At 34.8% G+C, this 21,832-nt stretch overlaps 1 protein-coding gene across 1 annotated transcript; it reads left to right on the top strand.

The window, feature by feature from the left end:
- The first annotated feature begins 1,086 nt into the window (after nt 1-1,086).
- Nucleotides 1,087-9,645, top strand: LOC144967084 (eukaryotic translation initiation factor 1A, X-chromosomal-like). The gene is made up of 5 exons (XM_078903908.1): nt 1,087-1,238; nt 4,288-4,475; nt 5,956-6,088; nt 6,566-6,657; nt 7,975-9,645. Exons 1-5 carry the CDS (start codon nt 1,223-1,225, stop codon nt 7,978-7,980), a joined length of 435 nt encoding a protein of 144 aa, XP_078760034.1. The 5' UTR covers nt 1,087-1,222; the 3' UTR covers nt 7,981-9,645.
- The last annotated feature ends 12,187 nt before the right edge of the window (nt 9,646-21,832 follow it).

Below are 21,832 nucleotides of genomic sequence, written 5' to 3'. Positions count from 1 at the left end.
AACAAAAAAAAAAAAACAAAGACAAACAAACAACCCCCCCCCCAAAAAAAAAAAGAAGATAAATAAATTACTACTACTACTACTACTACTACTACTACTACTACTACTACTACTACTACTACTACTACTACTACTACTACTACTACTACTACTACTACTACTACTACTACTACTACTACTACTAAGTACCCATTACTACTACAAACATCACTACATCGTCTTCCTTTTTAATAACGTGGAAATGACCTAGAAGTGTCGCATGTGCTGTAAAACTATTAAAAACCATTACTACTGCGGTTATTGCTACTAAAAATAATAATGATGATGATGATGATAATAATAATTATAATAAAAATGACAAATGATATGATAATGATAATAATAATAATAATAATAATAATAATAATAATAATAATAATAATAATAATAATAATAATAATAATAATAATAATAATAATAATAATAATAATGATAATAACAATAATAATAATAATAATAATAATAATAATAATAATAATAATAATAATAATAATAATAATAATAATAATAATAATAATAATAATAAAAATTGTTATTGTTGTTATTATTATTGTTGTCATTATTATTATTATTATTATTATTATTATTATTATTATTATTATTATTTATTATTATTATTATTATTATTATTATTATTATTATTATTATTATTAGTAGTAGTAGTAGTAGTATAGTAGTAGTAGTAGTAGTAGTAGTAGTAATATTATTATTATCATCATCATCATCTTCATCATCATCATCATCATCATCATCATTATTATTATAAATATTACTATTTAATTCAGTGGAAAATAGCTTCATGCATATGGCTATCGAACGAGGCTTGTTTTAACTTGGTTTGAGACCGTTGTTTGAGAGTTATATTTCTATTACAATAATGATACGTCGGGAAAAATTATAAAATGATATATATTTTTTTTAATGTAATTGTTGACGAAATCAGAGGAACTTAGGTATCTGCAGATTTTGAAATCATACATTCACACCACCGACAACTTCGACAGTACAACCCCACAAACCTCAAGTTACTCTTCAATACTTCCTGTTTCTAACACACACTTGCATTGTGGTTGAGAAGCCGACATTTCGTGGTGATTGAAGCTGCGTAATAACTTTCTTTATACTTTTTCAAAGGATCTAGAATTTTTTAAAACGGATATTCACTTTCAATAAGCCAGAAAGCATGCCAAAGAATAAAGGTAAGCTTTACTGTTGGATTATGTGTCTCACTTCATGTATATGAATAAAATATAATCTCAATTTTCAATCATTACCCAAACAGCTTGTCAACTTGTTGACAGTTGATGAATTTTTACACTACCCATCCCACTCTCCAACCAGATTTCGAGGGTGTTACTTCTATGACATATTCGAAATGATTAAACGTGTGATTAAAAATTAACTGATGTTCAACCAGAGTCTTGTTACCAAAAGCTTTTTGATTCATCTGACGACGAGAGAATTGAGATGACCATGAAATTCTTATTGAAATTGAAATCAATGGACATGGAAGTGACCAATCGTTGTGCAATCCATTCTTCTTTTTAATCAGTTCCTCTCCTCAGTTCCAGTTCATAATCTTGCAGGACTGGCAGGAGGTTTGGTAAAGTATAATGATATCACAGTTTCACAGTAGTTAGGCACAAATAAACGCTGTGATTATGTCTGACAGAAGAATAAGAAGTATAAGAAAATTGATTATTCTTATTCTTAGTTCTTAGACATGTCTGAGAATAAAAATAATTGATTATTCACAGACACTTTTTTGAAACTCTGCTCTTTTAAATATTTATCCACATTCCAGAATATGGAAATTTTCGAAATGAACAGAAATTGAAATAGAAATAGGTAAAGTTCATATTCATAAAAGGTAGCGTCAATTGCCAAGGACCTTGACAATTGTCAAATCGTCAATTGCCAAGGACCGTGTCAGTTCATCAACTACGCATGTGTACTTTTAACTGCCACGGTGAACCTTTAGTGTCACGAAGTGATGTATTGCCACATAGTGATGTTATTAATATTAATTAATACTAGGCACTTTGATAAAATTTTCAAACTCAAAATATCTTGATTTGACTCAGTCAGGGGGATGGGACTTGAAAAAACATAAAATTTGATACCTTATTTGTCTCTCTACGACCTACGGTTCCAGAGTTATTTATATTTTTCTACTGAAATTTTTTGTCAACTTTACAGAGAGAATCTGTGATCTCCTCACTGCTGCCTCAAAACCAGCATCTCGCGGCGATCGGGAAATTTTGAGTCTTGCAGTCAACATGGCCCACTTATTGTTTTCAGTAATTTTGTTTCAATTCAAAAATAAATGGCAAGTGTTAGATATCATTTTAAAGGTCAGAAAATAAGCTTTATTTTCATATAAATCATTTTCATGTATGGAAAGTTTGGAAAAAATTAATGATAAACGAAAATGGAAAAAAATATGAGGTTTTTGGCCTACAAAGTGGGGTTGGTGGCGGGAAAAATAAAATAATGAGCGAGTATATCAATTTGTATGAAATTTGGCAGAGATTTTCTTCAATTAATTGTCTGTCGATGTATGAAGTATAATTAAAATGTATCCATAATTTAAAAAGTTGTTATAATTCAAAAATTTATAAATTTTTATTACATAAGTTTTCTGAGAAATACAATCAGGAATTGAGAATGAAATACACCGTTAGAAAGCTTGTTTTGTGCTCTTTATAATGATACCAAAATTAGTCACATAGGTTCACAAATAACGCCAAGGTGACCAACACAGTAAAGGGTCAAAAATAAAGTTCCAAAAGAGTTTCACCTTACAGTGAGCCTTTCGGCGGCCACTGGACTGGAGTTATCAAAGTGCCTATTAATACTCTCTCTCTCTCTCTCTCTCTCTCTCTCTCTCTCTCTCTCTCTCTCTCTGTCATTTTCTCTTTTTTTCTCTCTCACACACTATCTCTCTTTCTGTCTGTCATTTTCTCTTTTCCCTCCCTGTGCCATTTTTTCCTTTGTGTGTGTATTTCTCTGTCATTTCCTCCTCTCTTCTCTCTCTCTCTCCTCTCTCTCTCTCTCTCTCTCTCTCTCTCTCTCTCTCTCTCTCTCTCTCTCTCTCTCTCTCTCTCATATTTCCTCTTTTTGTCACGGACCTTGCCAGTTGGTAAATCGTCAACTATTTAGAATTAACTGCCACGGATTTATCTTGTTGCACAAATGTTTTACGTTAATTGTTCCTTATTAAGACGATGTGCAATATATTTCCTTTAAAAAAAGGAAATCTTACTTTTTTCCTTTTTTTTTTAATCTAGGACTTGACAGGGATTTGCCACTTCATTCTTCTGGGTTTTTTTTTTTTTTTTTTTTTGCTGAATCCGAAATCAACAGCAATTTTTGTTTTGATTTTGATATTATTTTAACTTGTCTTGGAATTCGTGAAAAGACATAAAAATTAAAAACAAAATTTCCATAACGATTGACAAGGAATGAGTGAATGGCATGGAAGAAAGTAGAAAGTGATGTGATTCGAGATTCATATGCGCGCAAATCGAGGCTCGACTGAAATCACCACATGCAGCTGAAGAGTTCCAATTTGACTCCTTGGCAGTTGATGAACCGTCAACTACCAAGGACTCACTCCTTGGCAATTGACACTTCCTTCATAAAATATAACAAAAAACAAGATAAAATTAACTAACAATAAATCAGTCGATGGATAATAGTAGTTAGGTTACTCATACTCCACAATATGCGTTGACATTCATCATGTTGGTGTCATAGCCTAATGACTAATGGTTAAGTCGTATGCCTTAGAAGAAGGCTTGTCGGAATCGATGCTGTGTTTGAATCCTGGTTCCGCCAGACGGTTTCCGTCTTCTTTCTCTACAGAGCGTTGCAAGTGATAATATCCCATCCACCCCCCACCCCTTTAAAAAAAAAAATTAAAATAAAATTTCTCTCTTTGTCTTTTCGTTCCTTTCGCAAATGTGAATGACTTGGAGCACCAATAACAAAATTACAAAATTCAAACTTTATTTTGTTCAGAAATTATGCCTCTATTCAAATATGTCATAATAATACGGAATTTAAAGTTTACTGACATCCAATGGGTTATGCTAGGTATTGATATTTGCATTTTATCTGGCCATTGGATGATGGTAATGACTCATCTAGTTTCTGAAGAATTTGATATCTCAGTTTTGTGTGTTTTAATATAGGCCTATATTTCAATTGATGACTCAATAACATTTTCCCACTAATTTCTTTCAGGAAAGGGAGGTAAAAACAGAAGGAGGGGTAAGAATGAAAACGAAAATGAGAAGAGAGAATTGGTTTTCAAGGAGGATGGTCAAGAATATGCCCAAGTAACCAGGATGCTTGGAAACGGACGTCTTGAAGCGAAATGCTTTGATGGAGTTAAAAGATTGTGTCACATTCGTGGTAAATTGCGAAAGAAGGTAATTAATGATATCTAAGAGCAAATTTTATAACCTTGATTGTCGAGTTTCATCTTCCTGTTCTAAGCAAAATTCCTGACTTGAATTCTGCGATGGAATCTTTATATTTTTATAAAATACAGTTAGCTTCATGTAAAGGATTTTATTGACTTATTTCCCGGCCATGTGGTCTTGTGGTATACACTCGCTTTTGGATCGGAAGGTCCTGGGTTCGAGCCTCTCGCTTTGTGCATCATTGAGTCCATGGAAGTCTCTTTACTCACATTCTGTCACCGTACTCAGGTGTAAAATGAGTACCTGGTCATTGACAGCGTTGTCTCTGTCAGAACAAAATTTGTAATATCGCCTCACAGGTGCCTTGTTTCGTTCTACGTGTTGCTGTTGGTCAGGGACCCCTTGTAAAGCGCTTTGAGCACAGTTGGTGGATATTGCACTATTTTAAAGCTCAATTTTTGACAAATGTTGAGTGCCTTGGATTGCAGATCACTCCATTCTATGTCTTTTCTTTCATTTGCATTCATTTAAAATTTGTGCTTTTAGTGTTATAATTTACCAGCGCTGCTCATTATCTCCTTATTGTTATAGTGATTAGGAAATCATAGATCTGCGAGCTCTTTTCCCCTGGGTGGAGTTCCCGACCTTCCATAGTGGGCTGTAGGTACTTGCTGTGTCTTCTATCCCCCTGTATGTTTTCCAAATGCTTTCCGTCTTTGTCTTGGAATGAGATTACTTGGTTTTGTCCCGACCCTTGCCGGAGTCCTTGGCTGGAAGGAAAACAGTTGAATGTATAGTCCGAGTTTTGGGAGATGATATTTTTTTCGTTGTAGATTATCTCTCTGTTATGTATTGTTATTTTTTCATTTTTAACATATGGTTTGTATTTGTAGACACTTGAGTGTATTCCTCTTAGTGAGATCTGGTGTCTGGGTGAGACTTTTAGTGATCTCAAACTAAGTACTGATAATGTGCTCTTGGAATCTGCTCCCTATTTGAACCATTCCCCTTTTTCTTGCTTTTCCTCAAGTTCTTTTAATTATACATTTAGAATGTTTTTACTATCCAAATTTCTTCCTATTTACTGGTGCTGATATGGTCTAAATGTGTTGCTTGTGCCATAAAACCCTTAAAAACAAACAAAGCTCTCTTCCGATAGGATTTCCTATTCGATATTTAGGCTCTAAGTCCTGATAGTGACAGAATTTTAAAAATTAAAAAATCCCTCTTTTTCTCCATGCCACATATAATTAGAAGAGGGGGTCAAGGATGTTAAATGTCTCGCATCTAAACTGTACCAATTTCCTGCATTTTGTTGTTCGCTTGTTTGTTCAAAGATGCCACCAGTTCTTGTTGATATACTTTTATAAGTATATTGATTTATTTTCAGTTTCTCCCAATGCCCCTGAAATGTCCATCATTAAGACTTTGTGATAATTTGTAATAATAGTAATAATGTAGTTAATTCTTTCTCTTTCCCATTTAGGTTTGGATTAACAGCGGTGATATCATCTTGCTAGGTTTGCGTGACTATCAAGACACAAAAGCTGATGTAATTTTACGATACACTCCAGACGAAGCAAGAAACTTAAAGACATATGGAGAATTACCAGATCAAAGTAAGTTTTGATTTAGAACTTTCATTGAAAACATTTTTTCTCTCTCCAAATTCCTGGTTTAAGGATGATAGTAATAATAATCATAATAAAATAATGGTGAATGATGATGATAATAAAAGCATTTCTATAGTGCTTTATGCGTTTGGGCACTTATAGATCAATTGCACTAATACAGTGTAGGTAAAATTTTACACATTCTCACACATATTTGCCTTGCACATTCCTCCTACACATATGTCTTTAAACAAATGGCAGTTGAAAATATGGGCACATGTTTGGAATATTATGATCAAGACCGGTTATTTATCTTGTAAAAAAAAAATGTAGATTTACTAGGTGTTACAAAAACGTAGATTTACAAGGTGTTACAAAAACGTAGATTTACTAGGTGTTACTGTTGGATTCAATTTTAGTATCAATTAATCTGTATCATACATGTATCATTTATTCAATTCAATTTTTCTTTGTGATTTTCAGCTGTCATCAATGACAACTTCGATGATGAAGCAGATGAGAACATCACCTTTGATAATTACAGTGATGAAGAAGACAACGATGATATAGATGATGTAAGTTTTATTATATATTTTATGAACTGTTTCGAGTATTTTTATTCTTCATATGTCTGTCACACTGTAAGGGTCTCCATCAACCGTGTCAAAATAATCCTCGCATCTATAGTTATGGCCGCCTTATTGCTGTGGTATTTCAAAATATGCGAGCATTGATCCATAGCCAGAAGTAGATGTGCTTAACCCTCTCCTTACCACCTGCAGCAAATTTGTCACATTTGTTATGACACAATATACATTTTTTCTTATTCAGATCTATTTTGTACACCACAAACTTTGGAGAATGATCTTGGTTTAATTAATAAGAACATAAAGTTGTTTTGTAGAGAGCATGTTTGAGTTTAAAATATTAAGTTTTATGCTGGGTAGGCCTTACCTTTTGGGAAAATACTGAAAATCATCCGTAAGGAGAGAGTTAAACTAACTGGACAGAGATCATTTCGGTTGATTCCAAACTGACTCAAACATTATAATATCAGTCTCTTGTGTGTTCTACTCACAAGCTTCTGATGAATGTATTGTGTTAGAAATTTTGTATCCATCAGTTCCCATACAGGAAAAGGATTCTGCTATTAGTATCGATGTCCAGGTTGATAATAGACATGTAATTCAGTGATGATGGTCTTTTGAGATTTTGGAGTTCTCAGATATTTTCCGTTGATTTTGCTCTGAAAGTTCAGTTGTGGCTCCCAAGAAAAATCACCATAACGAATTAAAAGATTTATAAAAAATATACTGTGATAAATATGACAGTTTGGCAGTTGTTGTTTCATAGAGAGAATTAAATGGATGAAACAATTGGCCGTTAATTCATTTTAGGATTTTTACATAAATTTTGAGATCACATTTCTGCCCCTTTGGAAAACTGATGATTCAGTTCCAAGCCTTTGGAGATGCGATATTAGGGTAAAGGGATTTGCATGATATCACTGTATAAGTTCATGATCCAGTCTGAATAAAATGATCTCTTATTAATCTGGCTGCAGTAAGGTCAACACGCTTTATTTTGGTACCCAATATAAACAAAAGTCCCATTTTCAATTTACATGAACATTTCCTTTTTCTTTTTAAAAATATCAATAATGTGAATGTGAAGAAAGTTTTTGTGTCGGACTTAAATCCCCTTTTATTTCCCACGACACATTCAGTCAAAGTTGAAGTGAAATATGTATAAGACTAGCTTTACAGGTTAAGATTAATTAATAAGATATCCAAAGGCCTATTAAACCCCTTCCCCCCCCCCCCCCCCCCCCCCCCCCTAATATGACCTGTTATCACCTTATTACATTGTATTCTTATTCTTGTATTTTCCAGGTGTAAATTATATTGGACTTGCCCTTTGTGAAGCCTCTTTTTGAGTTCAACGCAGTCATCAAAGTGTCCTATCTTCATTCGAACAATGGTTTGGCATTAACTATAATCCAACAATCGTGTTCTCATTAAACGAAGAGGTTTTTTTAACAATTTCTGTTAAAGGGAAAAGTTTACATTTTTATCATATAATTTAATTTAAGTACAGAAACTCATTTATTTTTTTTTTTTATCATCATGTTGGCAGCTGCTTTTGTGTTTCCTAGAAAAGCCTGCTTTATTCATCTCATGTTGTAAAATTCATTGGCATTACAGTCCATTCATGACATATAATTGATATCTTCTTAATATTTGGGTATTAAATCAATGATTAGTTATTGGATTGTAATTAAATTCTTTACCAGTTTCACAATAAAAAACGATGTGCTTTTTTTCATTTATTTTTTTTTTTGGGGGGGGGGGGGATGTTAAAAGATAATTAATAGGGTAGCTTTGTTTTTTTTTTTTCTTTTCTCTCCCAGATCAATTTTTGATTAAACTTAACATTTTTTATCATCATATTATGTGGACATCAGTTGTTAACATTAATTTTCTTTCATAACATATACTTTATTGACTGCTACTGGTGTCCGGTGTAGAAGATCATGTGTTGATATAATATTTTCAAATATCCTCTACTCTCTGTTCATTGGATGTGTAGCATCCACTCTCTCATTCCTCTTCTTTGTAATAGTCAATTTGAGTTATTTTTCTGATGTAATATATCTGGTATGAGAGCATTTAGTGTTGAATGAAATCACTTAAAATCATGGTGATGCTTTCTGTCGCAGATTCATATAAGCATTTGAAGGAAGCTTACTGATATCGGAAGTAATGTAGCAGAAATTAATCGGTTTTCTTGCTATGTCGCTGTCAATGCGGGTGTGTGTCTTCTTTTGTTGCTCCGTTTTAGAGAGGAGTCTCTGTATTTCAAAACAATTGTTATTCTCAGATGGTTTGTGTGAACCTGTTTTTGGATGGCTGCTTATATAGTAAAGTAGTATGCACTGTTTGAAATAATGAATGGGTGTGTGGATGGTATTGTTCCATGTGTATATGTTTGCATTGTTTATAGGTGTACATGAATCTGTAATCAAATTGTAATCATAAAATATATACGATTTAACATAAATCATGATGTAGTGCTCTTAAAAAATTGGGCCTGGCTTGCCTGTATTCAATTTGTACATAAAAAACATCTTCAATAACAGCACTGCCTAGTATAAAAATGTTCAGAACAATAGAACTAGAACAAAAGCTAGAAGTACAGTCAAATCTCATAATACCGCCAAGTCTGGTTCAAGGGCATGTTATTGCCCGTGTGTTCATCGTTAATATGATGGTTAGCAGGCTTGGCGGTATGAGAAGGTTTTACTGAAGCTACAAAGTATTATTTATTTTCTAAATTTGAATTTATTTTAATCATTATAAAGGTAGATTGTTAATTGGTTTTGTTTCATTTTCTGTTATGGTTCATTTTGGCGGTATGATCGGGCCAAATTTAAAGTAAATTTCTATTTCCCTAGAAGCTATCAACATTCGTTCACATATATTTTTGGAATTTCACAATGAGTGTGAATAATGATAAAAGTTCGATTATTAAATAAAGAATAAAGTTAAAATATGGCCAGACTCCTTTTCTTGTTTTGTTTTTTTATTTATTTTCTTTCTTTCTTTCCCTTAAAACATTTTTAAAATGGTATTATTAACTTCGATGGAAGTATAGGACCCTGCGTGGGATTCCTGACCTCCCGTAGTGGGCATGGGGGTACACAATTTTTCCAACATGCTTTCTGTCTTTGTCTTGGAATGAGATTAACTTGGTTTCCTGGTCCTGGCCAGATGCCCTGGCTGAGAGGGAAACAGTCGAATGTATAGTTAGTTTTGGGAGATGATATTTTTTTCATTGTAAATCATCTCTCTGTTATGCACTGTATTATGCTTTCTTTATATTATATATGATTTGTAAAACATTTGAGTGTGTTCCTCTTAGCGGGGACCTGTGCTTGTGTCTGGATGAGACTTTTAGTGATCTCAAACTAAGTACTTTGATAGAGTGCTTTTGGAATCTACACCTGTTTCTTATTTGAACGAATTCCCCTTTGTCTTCCCTTTTCTTGGATGCTGTATTGTAATTCTAGAACTTTTTACTCTCCCATTTTCTTCCTTTTTACTGGCGCTGATATGACCTTAATGTGTTGCAAGCGCCTTAAAAACAAAAACAAAACGAAGTATAGGACCTCATACATGGCATGGGTGGATGGGGTCCTTTGACCTCCCATGATGGGCAGGTCGTCACAAGCTGTCTCTTTCCCCTTATATTTGTTTTCTGAGTCACTGTCTTTGTCTTGGAATGGGATTGCTTGGTTTTGTCCTTGGCCTCTGGGTGGGGATCCTGACCTCCCATAGTGGGCAGGGAGGTACATGCTGTGTGTTCTATCCCCCCAACCCGTTTTCCAATTGTTTCCTGTCATTGTCTTGGAATGAGATTACTTGGTTTTGTCCTGGCCGGAGTTCCTTGGCTGGAAGGGAAACAGTGGAATGTATAGCTATAGTTTTGGAAGATATTTTTTTCCTTGTAAATCATCTCTCTGTTATGCATTGTATTATGTTTAGTTTACATATTATATTATATGATTTGTAAACATTTGAGTGTATTCCTCTTAGTTGGGACCTGTGCTTGTGTCTGGATGAGACTTTTACTTTTAGGCGATCTCAAACTTAAGTACTTTGACGGTGTGCTCGTGGAATCTACATTTGTTCCCTTTTTGAACCAATTCCCCTTTGTCTCACCTTTTCTTTTGTGCTTTAATTGTAATTCTAGAACGTTTTACTATCCCATTTTCTTCCTTTTTACTGGCGCTGATATGACCTTAATGTGTTGCAAGTGCCGTAAAACCCTTAAAAACATAAACCTTGGCCTTGTCATAGTCCTTAACTGTGAGTGAAACAAATGTCTGATAATAGTTTTGGGAGATGTTTTTTTTTTTCTTTTTTCTTGTAAATCAATTCTCTGTTATGTATAGTTAGTTGTTTTCTGTTTTGGATATATTATGTAAACGTTTGAGTGCATTCCTCTAGGTGGAATCCTTATTTAGGTGATCTCAAACTAAGTACACTGATAGTTTGCTCTTGGTATCTACATCTGTACTCTATTGGGACCATCTTGGGGGCCTTTAATTGTAATTCTAGAATTTTTTAACTGTCCCATTTTCTTCCTTTTTACTGGTGTTGAAATGAACTAAATGTGTTGCAAGCGCAGTAACCACAAACGAAACAATCATACACGGAAGACCATTTTCAGTTAATTGGGAAAGAAGTGATTAAATCGGAAAGTGTATTTTTGAAACCCTGTATAGTATAGTTCCATGGTGTGATAAATTACTTAATTATTGGACTTGTGGTATGACATTCGGTCGAGGTTGAGTCCTTGGAAAAGACTCTTTACTCACATTCTCTCACCGTACTCAGGTGTAAAATGAGTTATCTGGCGGTGAACAGCGTTGTCTCTGTCGGAAATATTGTTGTATCGCCTAACGGCGCCATATCTTGTTCAACATGTTATGTGATGCTGTTGGTCAGGGACCCTTTGTAAAGGTAGTTTGCATAAAAGTTCAGTAAATTCTTGCCTCTTGGATTAGCAACCCCGTATCTAATTTTCAACTTTTGATGCCGGATATCGATATACTCCCTTTTTTTTTTTTTTTTTGCTTCTAAGGCTTTTACAGCCCTTGCGAAGAATTTAGGTCATTTCAGTGCCAGTCATAGGGAAGAGAATGGGGTAGCCAAAAAAGTTATAGATTTACAATTGAAAGCACACAAGAAAGTAAGTCAAAGAGGAATGGTTCAAATAGGTAATAGGGAACTAAGGGAGATCCCAAGAGCGCACTATCAGTGTACATAGTTTGAGGTCACCTAAGTCTCATCCATACACAAGTACAAGTCCTCACTAAAAGGAATATAGTCAGTTTACAAAACATTATATTTAATACCAGAAAAATGTAACTACATAAGTCAGATGATTTATTAAAGGAAAAAAAAATATCTCCCAAAACTACATTTGACTGTTCCTTCCCAGTCAAAGACTACGGCTGGGGTAGGACAAAACTAAATAATCCCATTCCAAGACAAAGACAGGAAGTATCTCGGAAAACAAATATAAGGGGATAGAAGACACAGAGTGACCTCCTGCCCACTGTGGGAGGCCATAGACCCCACCCAGTCCCTTAAAAAAAATTTAATCGACTGACACTTTGTGAGTAAGCTGGTGGTCTTCTTTTTGCAGAATGATTGCGATTGATTTTCGTAAAAACTGACAATAAGTTACCAAAAGAGAAAGGTTCAGTGGGACTGAGTTTTTTTGGCAGAAGAGATTGACTAATAAATGATAATTACAAAATGCTGACAAGATTTTTAAAACTCCTCCCCAACAAAGCTGTTGTTGTACTCGTAGGATGCCTATCCTCAATCTCATTTTACGGATAAAACCTCAAATTCCACAGTGCTGCCGGTTTTCCTCGGATCCACGGAATTCCGCGATTTTGGAGTCCAGAGGAGGAATTTCCTCCTTTTAAAATTTACATTTTCTCGAAACAATGTGCTAGCAATGGGAGAGTTGATGTGTGGTGGAACACACAGGTGCAGTTTCCCACTCTCCAGAAGTTAGCTAGAGTATCAATGATAGTCTATCATCTCAATTGCTCTAAAAGTGGGGTTTATTGCAGTAAAAACGGGTCTTAAAGGCAATCGTTCAACATTTTCCTACTTTTTCACTTTTTGTTACCTTCAGCACTGATTTCAGGAACAATATGTTCCAACTGGTGTCCATATCATCATGTGGTCCGGTCCTGCATTCACTCCCAGTTGGGTCCACCTACCACTGTCCTGTGTTCACTTCACACTGGAGTCCATATTCTGTGATTCCGCGTTCAATTCCCACTGGTGTCCACCTCCCATAGTCCCGGGTTCATTCCCCACTAGTGTCCACCTCCCATAGTTCAGGGTCACTCCCCATTGGAGTCCATATCCTGTGGTTCCATGATCACTCCCCGGTGATGTCCACCACCCATAGTCCCAGATTCACTCTCCACAAGTGCCCTTATCCCAAAGTTACAAGTTTACTCTTCTGAGGTGTCTATATCTCATAGTCCTGGATTTACTCTCCACATCAGTTCAATCTTCCACAGCCCCAGGCTTACTCCCCACTGGTGTATATATCCCATATTTACTCCCTAATTTTCACCTTACATAGTTCGGGTTCACTCCCTGCTGCTATCCACCTCACATTGTTCTGGGTGTCTATCTCAACAAGTGGGTAAATTACCCTCTTGTTCACTCTCCAATAGTATCTGCATCTTACAGCCCCCAGTTCACTCCTCGCCTGTGTGGCCTGCCCATAGTCCCAGGTGTACTCTGTGCAGCTATGTGGTCTAAATTTCGGATCGGAAGGTCCTGGGTTCAAGCCTCGCGCTCAGCGCATAGTTGAGTCCTTGGAAAAGACTCTTTACTCACATTCACTCACCGTACTCAGGTGTAAAATGAGTACCTGGCCGTTAACAGCGTTGTCTTTGTCCGAAAAATTGTAATATCGCCTAACAGGCGCAATGTCCTGTTCTACATGTTAAATGTTGCTGTTGACCAGGGACCCCTTGTATTGTAAAGCTCTTTGAGCACATTTAGTGGATATTGCGCTATATAAAGCTCAATTTTTTTATTTATTTTTTTTTACTTCCAATTGGTGTTCAGATCCCAAAGTCCTGAGTTTACTCTCCACTGGTTATTATACAGTCCAGTCCAGATAATTCGAAATCTGATTAACCAAATTTCTTTTAAATCGAAGAAAATACGATGTAATGAATTATTTTCTTCTTTTTCTATATAAAATATTCATGGTTAATTCGAATTCGAACAGTCGTTATTCTCTTTATTCGAAGTGCAAGTGCTTGCCCATCACTAAAAAAAAAAAAAACTCTGGAAGGTCATAACGAACTGCCTGTTCTCCGTATCCAACCTCCCACGTGTTTTAATGACTGAGCTGACTAATAATAATAATAACTAGACCCATGAGGCATGTAATGGCCGTCCCACCCGCCCTCTCTCTTTTTTCTCCAAATTGACCAGCTGTCTCGCGTCATCCCTCTCTCCTTCTCGCGCTCTCATCACTAAGACTAACTTGTGGTCTGCTGGCCGCTGGCTAACAAAGGGGGTTGGTTATAAATAGATCTAACACACAGTGATAACCACAAGCTGACCAATACACGGCACGAACAATCATAGGCCACACCCCCACTCAACGCGTTTCTCTTTCTCTTCTGTGCTGTCTTTCTTTGTTGATCGATGGATCTAGATCTAGAAGTAGAGGGCCTACACAGCATGCAGTGTTAACTACTACTCTGTACTATTGTGTAGCTTGTAAGTGTAAGGGCCAAAGCATACGTGTACAACAAGGGTACAACAATATGTAGTCTTTCTTTCTTTGTTGTGCAACTTGGCTTTCTACTCAAACAGTCTAGGCCTACAGTTGACTGAACGTGAACGCCACGCTAAACCCCACGCATTCTCATTCTGCGGAGAGTTGATACCTGGAGTCAGGTTTAGTTATTTCCCTTGTTTGGAGACAAATCGAATTCTGATAAATAGAAGTCATTTGCTTTTCCCACCCAATTCGAATTATCAGGACTGCACTGTATCCCACAGTCCAGGGTGTACCCAGGATCACTTCCCACTTGTGTCTACATTTTGTCTTCTCCTTGAGTTCATCCTCCACTACTGTCTGTCTACAACCCAGGGTCACAAGGTTTCCTCCCCTAATCCAAGGATGTCCATCTCAAATGGTCCCTAGTTCAATCCCCACTGGTGCTCACCAATTAGAGTTCCTGGGTCAATCCGCCATTTACACTTCAATTTGTTTTATCGTTTTATCAGAAAATAAGCAGCAGTTGGAAACAGCCTATGGTGATTATGGGGCTCTTTTTGGTTCTGACGTTGATGTAGCTGTGAGGAAATTGCTGTGTAATTATTTCCCTTGTTAAAAAATGAAAAAGTTCCTTCCAAAAACAAACCAACAAACGGGAATTTCACAGCTAACATAAGCTACTCCCAATTAATTATCTTTTGCGTTAAGCCTGGAAAATACAGGACGGTTCTATCCAATTTTTTATGCTAATGGTACACACACTTTCACTTACAAAATCTGGAAAATTTCCAAAAAGCTGCAGATTTTGCGGCCGCAAGCGAGGCAATAAAACTGCCATGGCAGAGTAAGCTACTATTATATTTGGATGATGTTTTTGTTTGCTTTTAAGGGTTTTACGGCACTTGCAACACATTTAGGTCATATCAGCACCAGTAAAAAGGAAGACATTGGGATAGTAAAAAGTTCTTGAATGACAATTAAAGAACCCAAGAAAAGGTAAGACAAAGGGGAATTGGTTCAAATAGGAAACAGATGTAGATTCCAAGAGCACACTATCAAAGTACTTCATTTGAAATCACCTAAAAAAGTCTCATCCAGACACAAGCATAGGTCCCCACTAAGATGTTTTTGTTGTTTTGTTTTTAGGGGTTTTACGGCGCTTGCAACACATTTAGGTCATATCAGCGCCAGTAAAAAGGAAGAAAATGGGATAGTAAAAAGTTCTAGAATTACAATTAAAGCACAAAAGAAAAGGCAAGACAAAGGGGATTTGGTTCAAATAGGGAACAGATGTAGATTCCAAGAGCACACCATCAAAGTACTTAGTTTGAGATCACCTAAAAGTCTCATCCAGACAAGCACAGGTCCCAACTAAGAGGAATACACTCAAATGTTTACCAATCATATAATATAATATGTAAACTAAACATAATACAATGCATAACAGAGAGATGATTTACAAGGAACAAAATATCATCTCCCAAAACTATAACTATACATTCGACTGTTTCCCTCCCGGCCAAGGAACTCCGGCAAGGATCAGGACAAAACTAAATAATCTCAATCCAAGACAACGACCGGAAACAATTGGAAAACGGGTATGGGGGGATAGAAGACACAGAATGTACCTCCCTGCCCACTATGGGAGTCCCCACTAAGAGGAACACACTCAAATGTTTACAAATTATATATAATACGTTAACAAAACATAATACAGTTCATAACAGAGAGATGATTTACAAGGAAAAAAATATCTCCCAAAACTAACTATACATTTGACTGTTTCCCTCTCAGACAGGACATTCGACCAGGGCCTGGACAAAACCAAGTAATCTTATTCCAAGAAAAAGACAGAAAGCCAATGGAAAACATATAAGGGGATAGAAGAGACAATAAGTACCTCCCTGCCCGATATTTGGATGACTGATTTTTTAAATGAGTATAAAACAAATAAACAAAAAAGAATTCATGTACATAAAGGGATTATTTATTTGAAATGGGACATGTAAAATGGGACTTACAAAGGAAATGTATTTTAATGAAGACTTTCACCTGAAGGGGGATATGAAAATGTGATTAAAATGATAAAATATTTAAATTGATAGTATAGAATCTGAATCAAGAACAATCAAATAAAAGTCTAAAAAATCAGTCTCATATAAAGAACGCACTCTTTAAATGAGTGAAATGACACTTAAAATGTATTATTACACTGCTGAGCACTCGGAATAAAAACTGAAAGACAGAAGCAATTGAAAGACATCAAAAGCGGCATAGCTACATATATTAAACCATGTCAAAATTGTGATTCGATGTCTACTTATTTGTATCCACAACCAATCAATCAATCAATCGCATTACACATTCATTGCACTATCACTACCATCACTCATTCAGTAAAGGTTAGAATTAACAATAAGACTGGATTCCCTTTTCTGTTTAGAAGCCCCGAAAAAAGAAACAAAATAGTAGATCGATCCAAGTATCTGGTCTGAAACCATTTATTTATAACCCTGATCCAGACACAAGAACATGAGAATGGCACTATCAAATAGTTACAAGACTCACATAAATATCTTAAATAGGTGGCCAAGTGGATAAAGCATAACACGTACATACAGAGGTCCTGGTTCAAGCTCTACTGTCTGCATCTCTTTTTTTTTTTTTCTTTAGCTAGAAATTTAGCCACAAATATTCATTTTGTTGAGCTCCACTACACTATACTGTGGTTTAATTCTGGATTATATTCTGTTTTTCTTCGCGACAGATCCGACAGACAAATTTTAGAGTTGGTTTACAAGTGGGGCGGGAAAAAATCATCCCTCAAAGAAGATGTATGTCCATCTGTTTGCTTCTCGGCAAAAGAGTCTAGGTAATGCCAAGGTGAGGCCAAATGGTCTCATTTCAATTTCAGAACAAAGATAAAAAGCCACATGGAAAGAACAAATGCCACACGGAAATAGAAAAGATAGCAATACTATGTATTAATGTTAAACTAGCCAGATCTTGCCCAAAATATCATGTTACAAAACATGATGACCAGCACCAAAAGAATGAAGAGCGAGTATCTAGTATTTGATACATGGGTGCCAGTTTTCCGGTTCATGCCGGAATTCCGGTTTCGCGATATCTCAAAGTCAAATACCTCCCGTTTCAGTGTTTTGAGTGAAATAATAAGTTGGTTTTAAAATCAAATTAATTTCCTCATTGTGTCAATATGTTTGCTGTGTAATCATTGAATAATGGTATAAAAACGGTGATGAAATAAGAGTAATGTTTAGGCTGCATTTTCAGTAGGAACATTTTCAGGTTTGGCAAAGTGTCGAGATTTTAGTTTCAGGTTTCAGCACTTCTTCCTGCTGGCACACATGATTTGATAATTCATTAGGATAATTAGGCGTTCCGAGTACTATGAGAAAATCACTTTCCACTTTCTTTTGGTGATTTTTACATTAATTATATCGAGATGAATTTTTAAAGAAGTGTCAGGCTATAACTTGACCAAGGCTACGGTTCAACCCACTGACCCCATGCCCAAACCCATCATAACCAATAATGATAAAAATTGAATCTCTATAGTATCTATTGTTTGATCAACTTTTTGACTCCTGAAATTGCAAATAATTCTTACATTTGACCAAATTATAGTTAATTTAATATAACATTTCAATTCCATTCTTTGCAGTTAAAAAGACAGTTGACAAGATAATACTAAATCATTTTAATGATGATTTTTTTTCTTTTTTTTTCTTCACTTTATTAATTATTAATATAATTCACTTTGATATCACATTTTATTATTCATAATATAGACAATAATGTTGTTAATAATAATAATAATTATGATGATGATCTGCTGTGACAAAGTTATCAGAGCTTAATTACATTTTTTTTTTTCACGGGCTGATTGTGATCAAAACAAGGACGAAAACAAAGGTGAAGAGAAGAAACAAAATTAGGGAAGATAAAAATACAAAACTAAAAAAAAAAAAGAAGTGAAAATTAAATAATATATTACAAAGTTATGTTTTTAAGGGTTTTACGGCGCTTGCAACACATTTAAGTTATATCAGCGCCAGTAAAAAGGACGAAAATGGGGTAGTAAAAGTTCTAGAATTACAATCATTAATTGCCCATTTTCTGCGGTTTATATGGCTAGTGGTGTGTTATGCTGTAGTAACATATACGAAAAAAATGTACTGGCCCTATATTGATCTGACATGGCGGTTTTTGAAGAATAAAATTCCAAATTTTGCAAGCTAAAAACAGCAACATTTGCAAAAAAACATTGCAAAAAGTTGCGATTAATTTTCCTAAAATCCCTAATTAGTTCATGAAAGAGAAAGGTATTTGTTTTTAAGGGTTTCACGGTACTTGCAACAAATGTAAGGTCAAATTAGAAAAGGTCAGGGTCAGGGAAGAATACGAGATAGAAAAAAAAACTACCCTTGATTATTATCTTTCGCGTTCTACACAAGCTATAAAAAAAATAAGAAAAATAAATCTTTAAAAAAAAATTTTCTTTGCTAAATCTCGAAAATTTGTAAAAAATTTAATTGCAATGCAAATCAGTGATATTTTGTGAGCGATGAATAAAGTACCATGCCAGATTAATGTGTTTTATGGCCCATTTTACTGATTAAAAATGCGCATTTTGGTAAGTGCTCCATTATGTATCAGTGACGAATTGTTGGAAATGGAAGAGCCTGAATTATAAAGATGTGACTATTGTTGTGACATCATCATCTTATCGACACAAGCTAATCTTTTCTGCCGTCTAGTATTAGGCTATATGATAGCAAGCAATAATCATTTTGTATAATAATTATTTTCGCTTTTTTACTTCCAAATATTGTAAATATTAATTTATTAATTTATTTGTTTTGCAATCTTTTCAATTTTCTATTTACAAAACAATGTTGACCATTTTACAGTGTTGAAATTATTCATATATAGAGCAACTGTTCCTTATATATACACACACACACACACACACACACACACATATATATATATATATATATATATATATATATATATATATATATATATATATATATATATATATATTTATATATATTTACTTAATATTTCCATTATCTATTTACTTTACTGTGTAAATTATATCACGTCTGTACACAAAATTTCCTTTTTGGAATGCAATAAATTATTATTATTAATATTATTATTATTACTATTATTATTGTTATTATTATTATCATTATTATTATTAAAGAAGAATTTAAAATTCACCATTTTTAACTTAAATCGTAGAGTGTAAGTGTAAATCACATTTTTAACCCTCTCGTGTTCAGATTCTTTTTGGGGGAGTAGATAATGAGTTCCCTATATGGCCATGTCAATCATGTAGACATCCTTTGATGATATAAGCCTACTCTTTGATATCTGTAGTCGCCTGTTCGTTTTCTACGGTCACTCATGGCTAAACTCCGCCCAGAAACTTTTTTGTTTTGTTTGTTGCTTTAGGTCTCTTCCAACACAATTGAGGTTATATGAGAGACCGCTGAAACAAAAAAACAAGCAATCTAACAAAAATAGTACAAATTTCAATCAAAATCATAACCTAAAGATATCATAAGCTAAATTATAAATAACCAAGAACAAACAGGCAGAAGATTTACAGAAAAAAATATCCCCTGTCAAAAATACAATCACAAACCAAAGAAGCAGGATAGGCTAGTAAAGAGAAGAAGAAACGACATCACTATCGGATCGTACCGCCCAGAAACGATTTCATAGGTCCGTCCATCACTAAATTTCAAACTTTTGTTCTCGTGAGTTCATAAGTTTTTTGACCAAAGAACGATTGGCTACTGAGCATCTTGAACCTTCAACGATTGGTCGTTCTGGCAGCTCATGTGTCAACAGCCGTCAACAATGAATTGAATCATCGTCGATGCAGTGGAAGACAGACATGGAATAGTTGCGTCACATCGCCACGTTGTTGAATAAATTATCCAGGTATGGTCGATAGGTAAAAAAGCCAAATTATGTTCTAGTTACATTTGAAACAAACAAAGTATATCACTGATCTCGTCTCATTGAGATATAAAGAATGATATAAAAATCAAGAAAATCGGCCGATAAATAAAAAAGTTGCTAAAAAAAGCTAAAATAAACAAAAGCAATTTTTAAAATCAAATTTATTCGTAAAACAGTTGGTTTTCAACCGATTTTTATGAAACAAAGACAAATGTACTTCTTTTTTCAAGATGATTTCAGCAATGTGACTTTCAAATTCCTCAGAATTATATTTTTTTCTTTTAGATTTTAGCTTTTAGGCTTGATTCACAATTCTACACGAACGGACCCCGGCGGTCTATCAAAGAGGTGTAACAAATTTATTTACCGACGATTTTTCTTGGTGCTAAAATTACAAAGTAATAATTTCGCATCAGAAAAATAACTCTGAAGTTCCTATCTCTTTATTACAATAAAATTGATATCTCCAATGACAAAATCGACCCACAAATAAGGGAGTTTATTTTTAAAAGTTTACAATAACGGTCTTCAAAGTCATTTTTCATCACCAAAGTCGTATTTTTTTTACCGATTTTTACCAAACAAAGTGCAATGTCAATGATTTTCACCCGCAAATAAAATAGGATTTAAATCGCAATTTCTGAAACGTATTTTCTTTTCTGTCGGCAAATTTATAAAAATCAAAGCTGAAAACACCCTGCGGCAGTGACAGGGCCTGTCATTTCCTTCACAACGATTGGATTTTACTTACTGAGGCCAGTCTTGACTACCCCGCCCATGAATATTATGCCGTTGTCGGTTTTTGTCGGGTTGAATCTTAAAGAGTTAAGACATGCATAACATGCTTAGTTCAGAAAATCAATATCTTGTAAAAAAACCGGAATTAAATGACTAAACAGAAATTTTATATGTCAAGATGATTCAAGTTCTACAAACATGAAGATTATATACACTTTCTAAATTGGATAGCACCTAGTATCCACAACAATCATATCAATATCAATGACTTCAGAATATAATTTTGTGCGTGATCAAACGTCATATTCACAACTTAGTGTGACTTTGTGACTCATCAGAAGGAAAATCTTGGCACACAGAAATACACCACACCACTTGCTTGAATGTCAACCTCTTGTAGACCTGAGATGCACATTCCTCCCACCAAATCCAAGCATCAGTAACACACTTTATAGTCACCTGGAACAACTACAAAAGACGTATAACTTCTACGTCATGGCACAAGACCGAAGGGTTAGAGCTCAGGTGGTCGCTTGTTTGGATAAGTAAGTAGGCACACAGAAATACAGTGGAATCCGGATGAAGTCAACAATACCCCTGAATCAGAAAGATTGGCTGACTTTAAGCAAGGTTAACTTTAACAATTATTCATGGGACACACTCAGA

Source organism: Berghia stephanieae, chromosome 3 (assembly GCF_034508935.2).
Source record: "Berghia stephanieae isolate SIO BIC M18660-M18661 chromosome 3, UCSD_Bste_1.3, whole genome shotgun sequence".
NCBI lineage: Eukaryota > Metazoa > Mollusca > Gastropoda > Nudibranchia > Aeolidiidae > Berghia > Berghia stephanieae.
Note: the sequence above shows the minus strand (reverse complement) of the source record. Positions and strands in the feature narration are given on the sequence as shown.

Excerpts from the sequence above, each read along its gene's own strand:
- LOC144967084 (XM_078903908.1), top strand. Across the intron at positions 4,476-5,955 it reads GTGGTAAATTGCGAAAGAAG|GTTTGGATTAACAGCGGTGA; the intron begins GTAATTAATGAT and ends TTTCCCATTTAG. Across the intron at positions 6,089-6,565 it reads TGGAGAATTACCAGATCAAA|CTGTCATCAATGACAACTTC; the intron begins GTAAGTTTTGAT and ends TGTGATTTTCAG.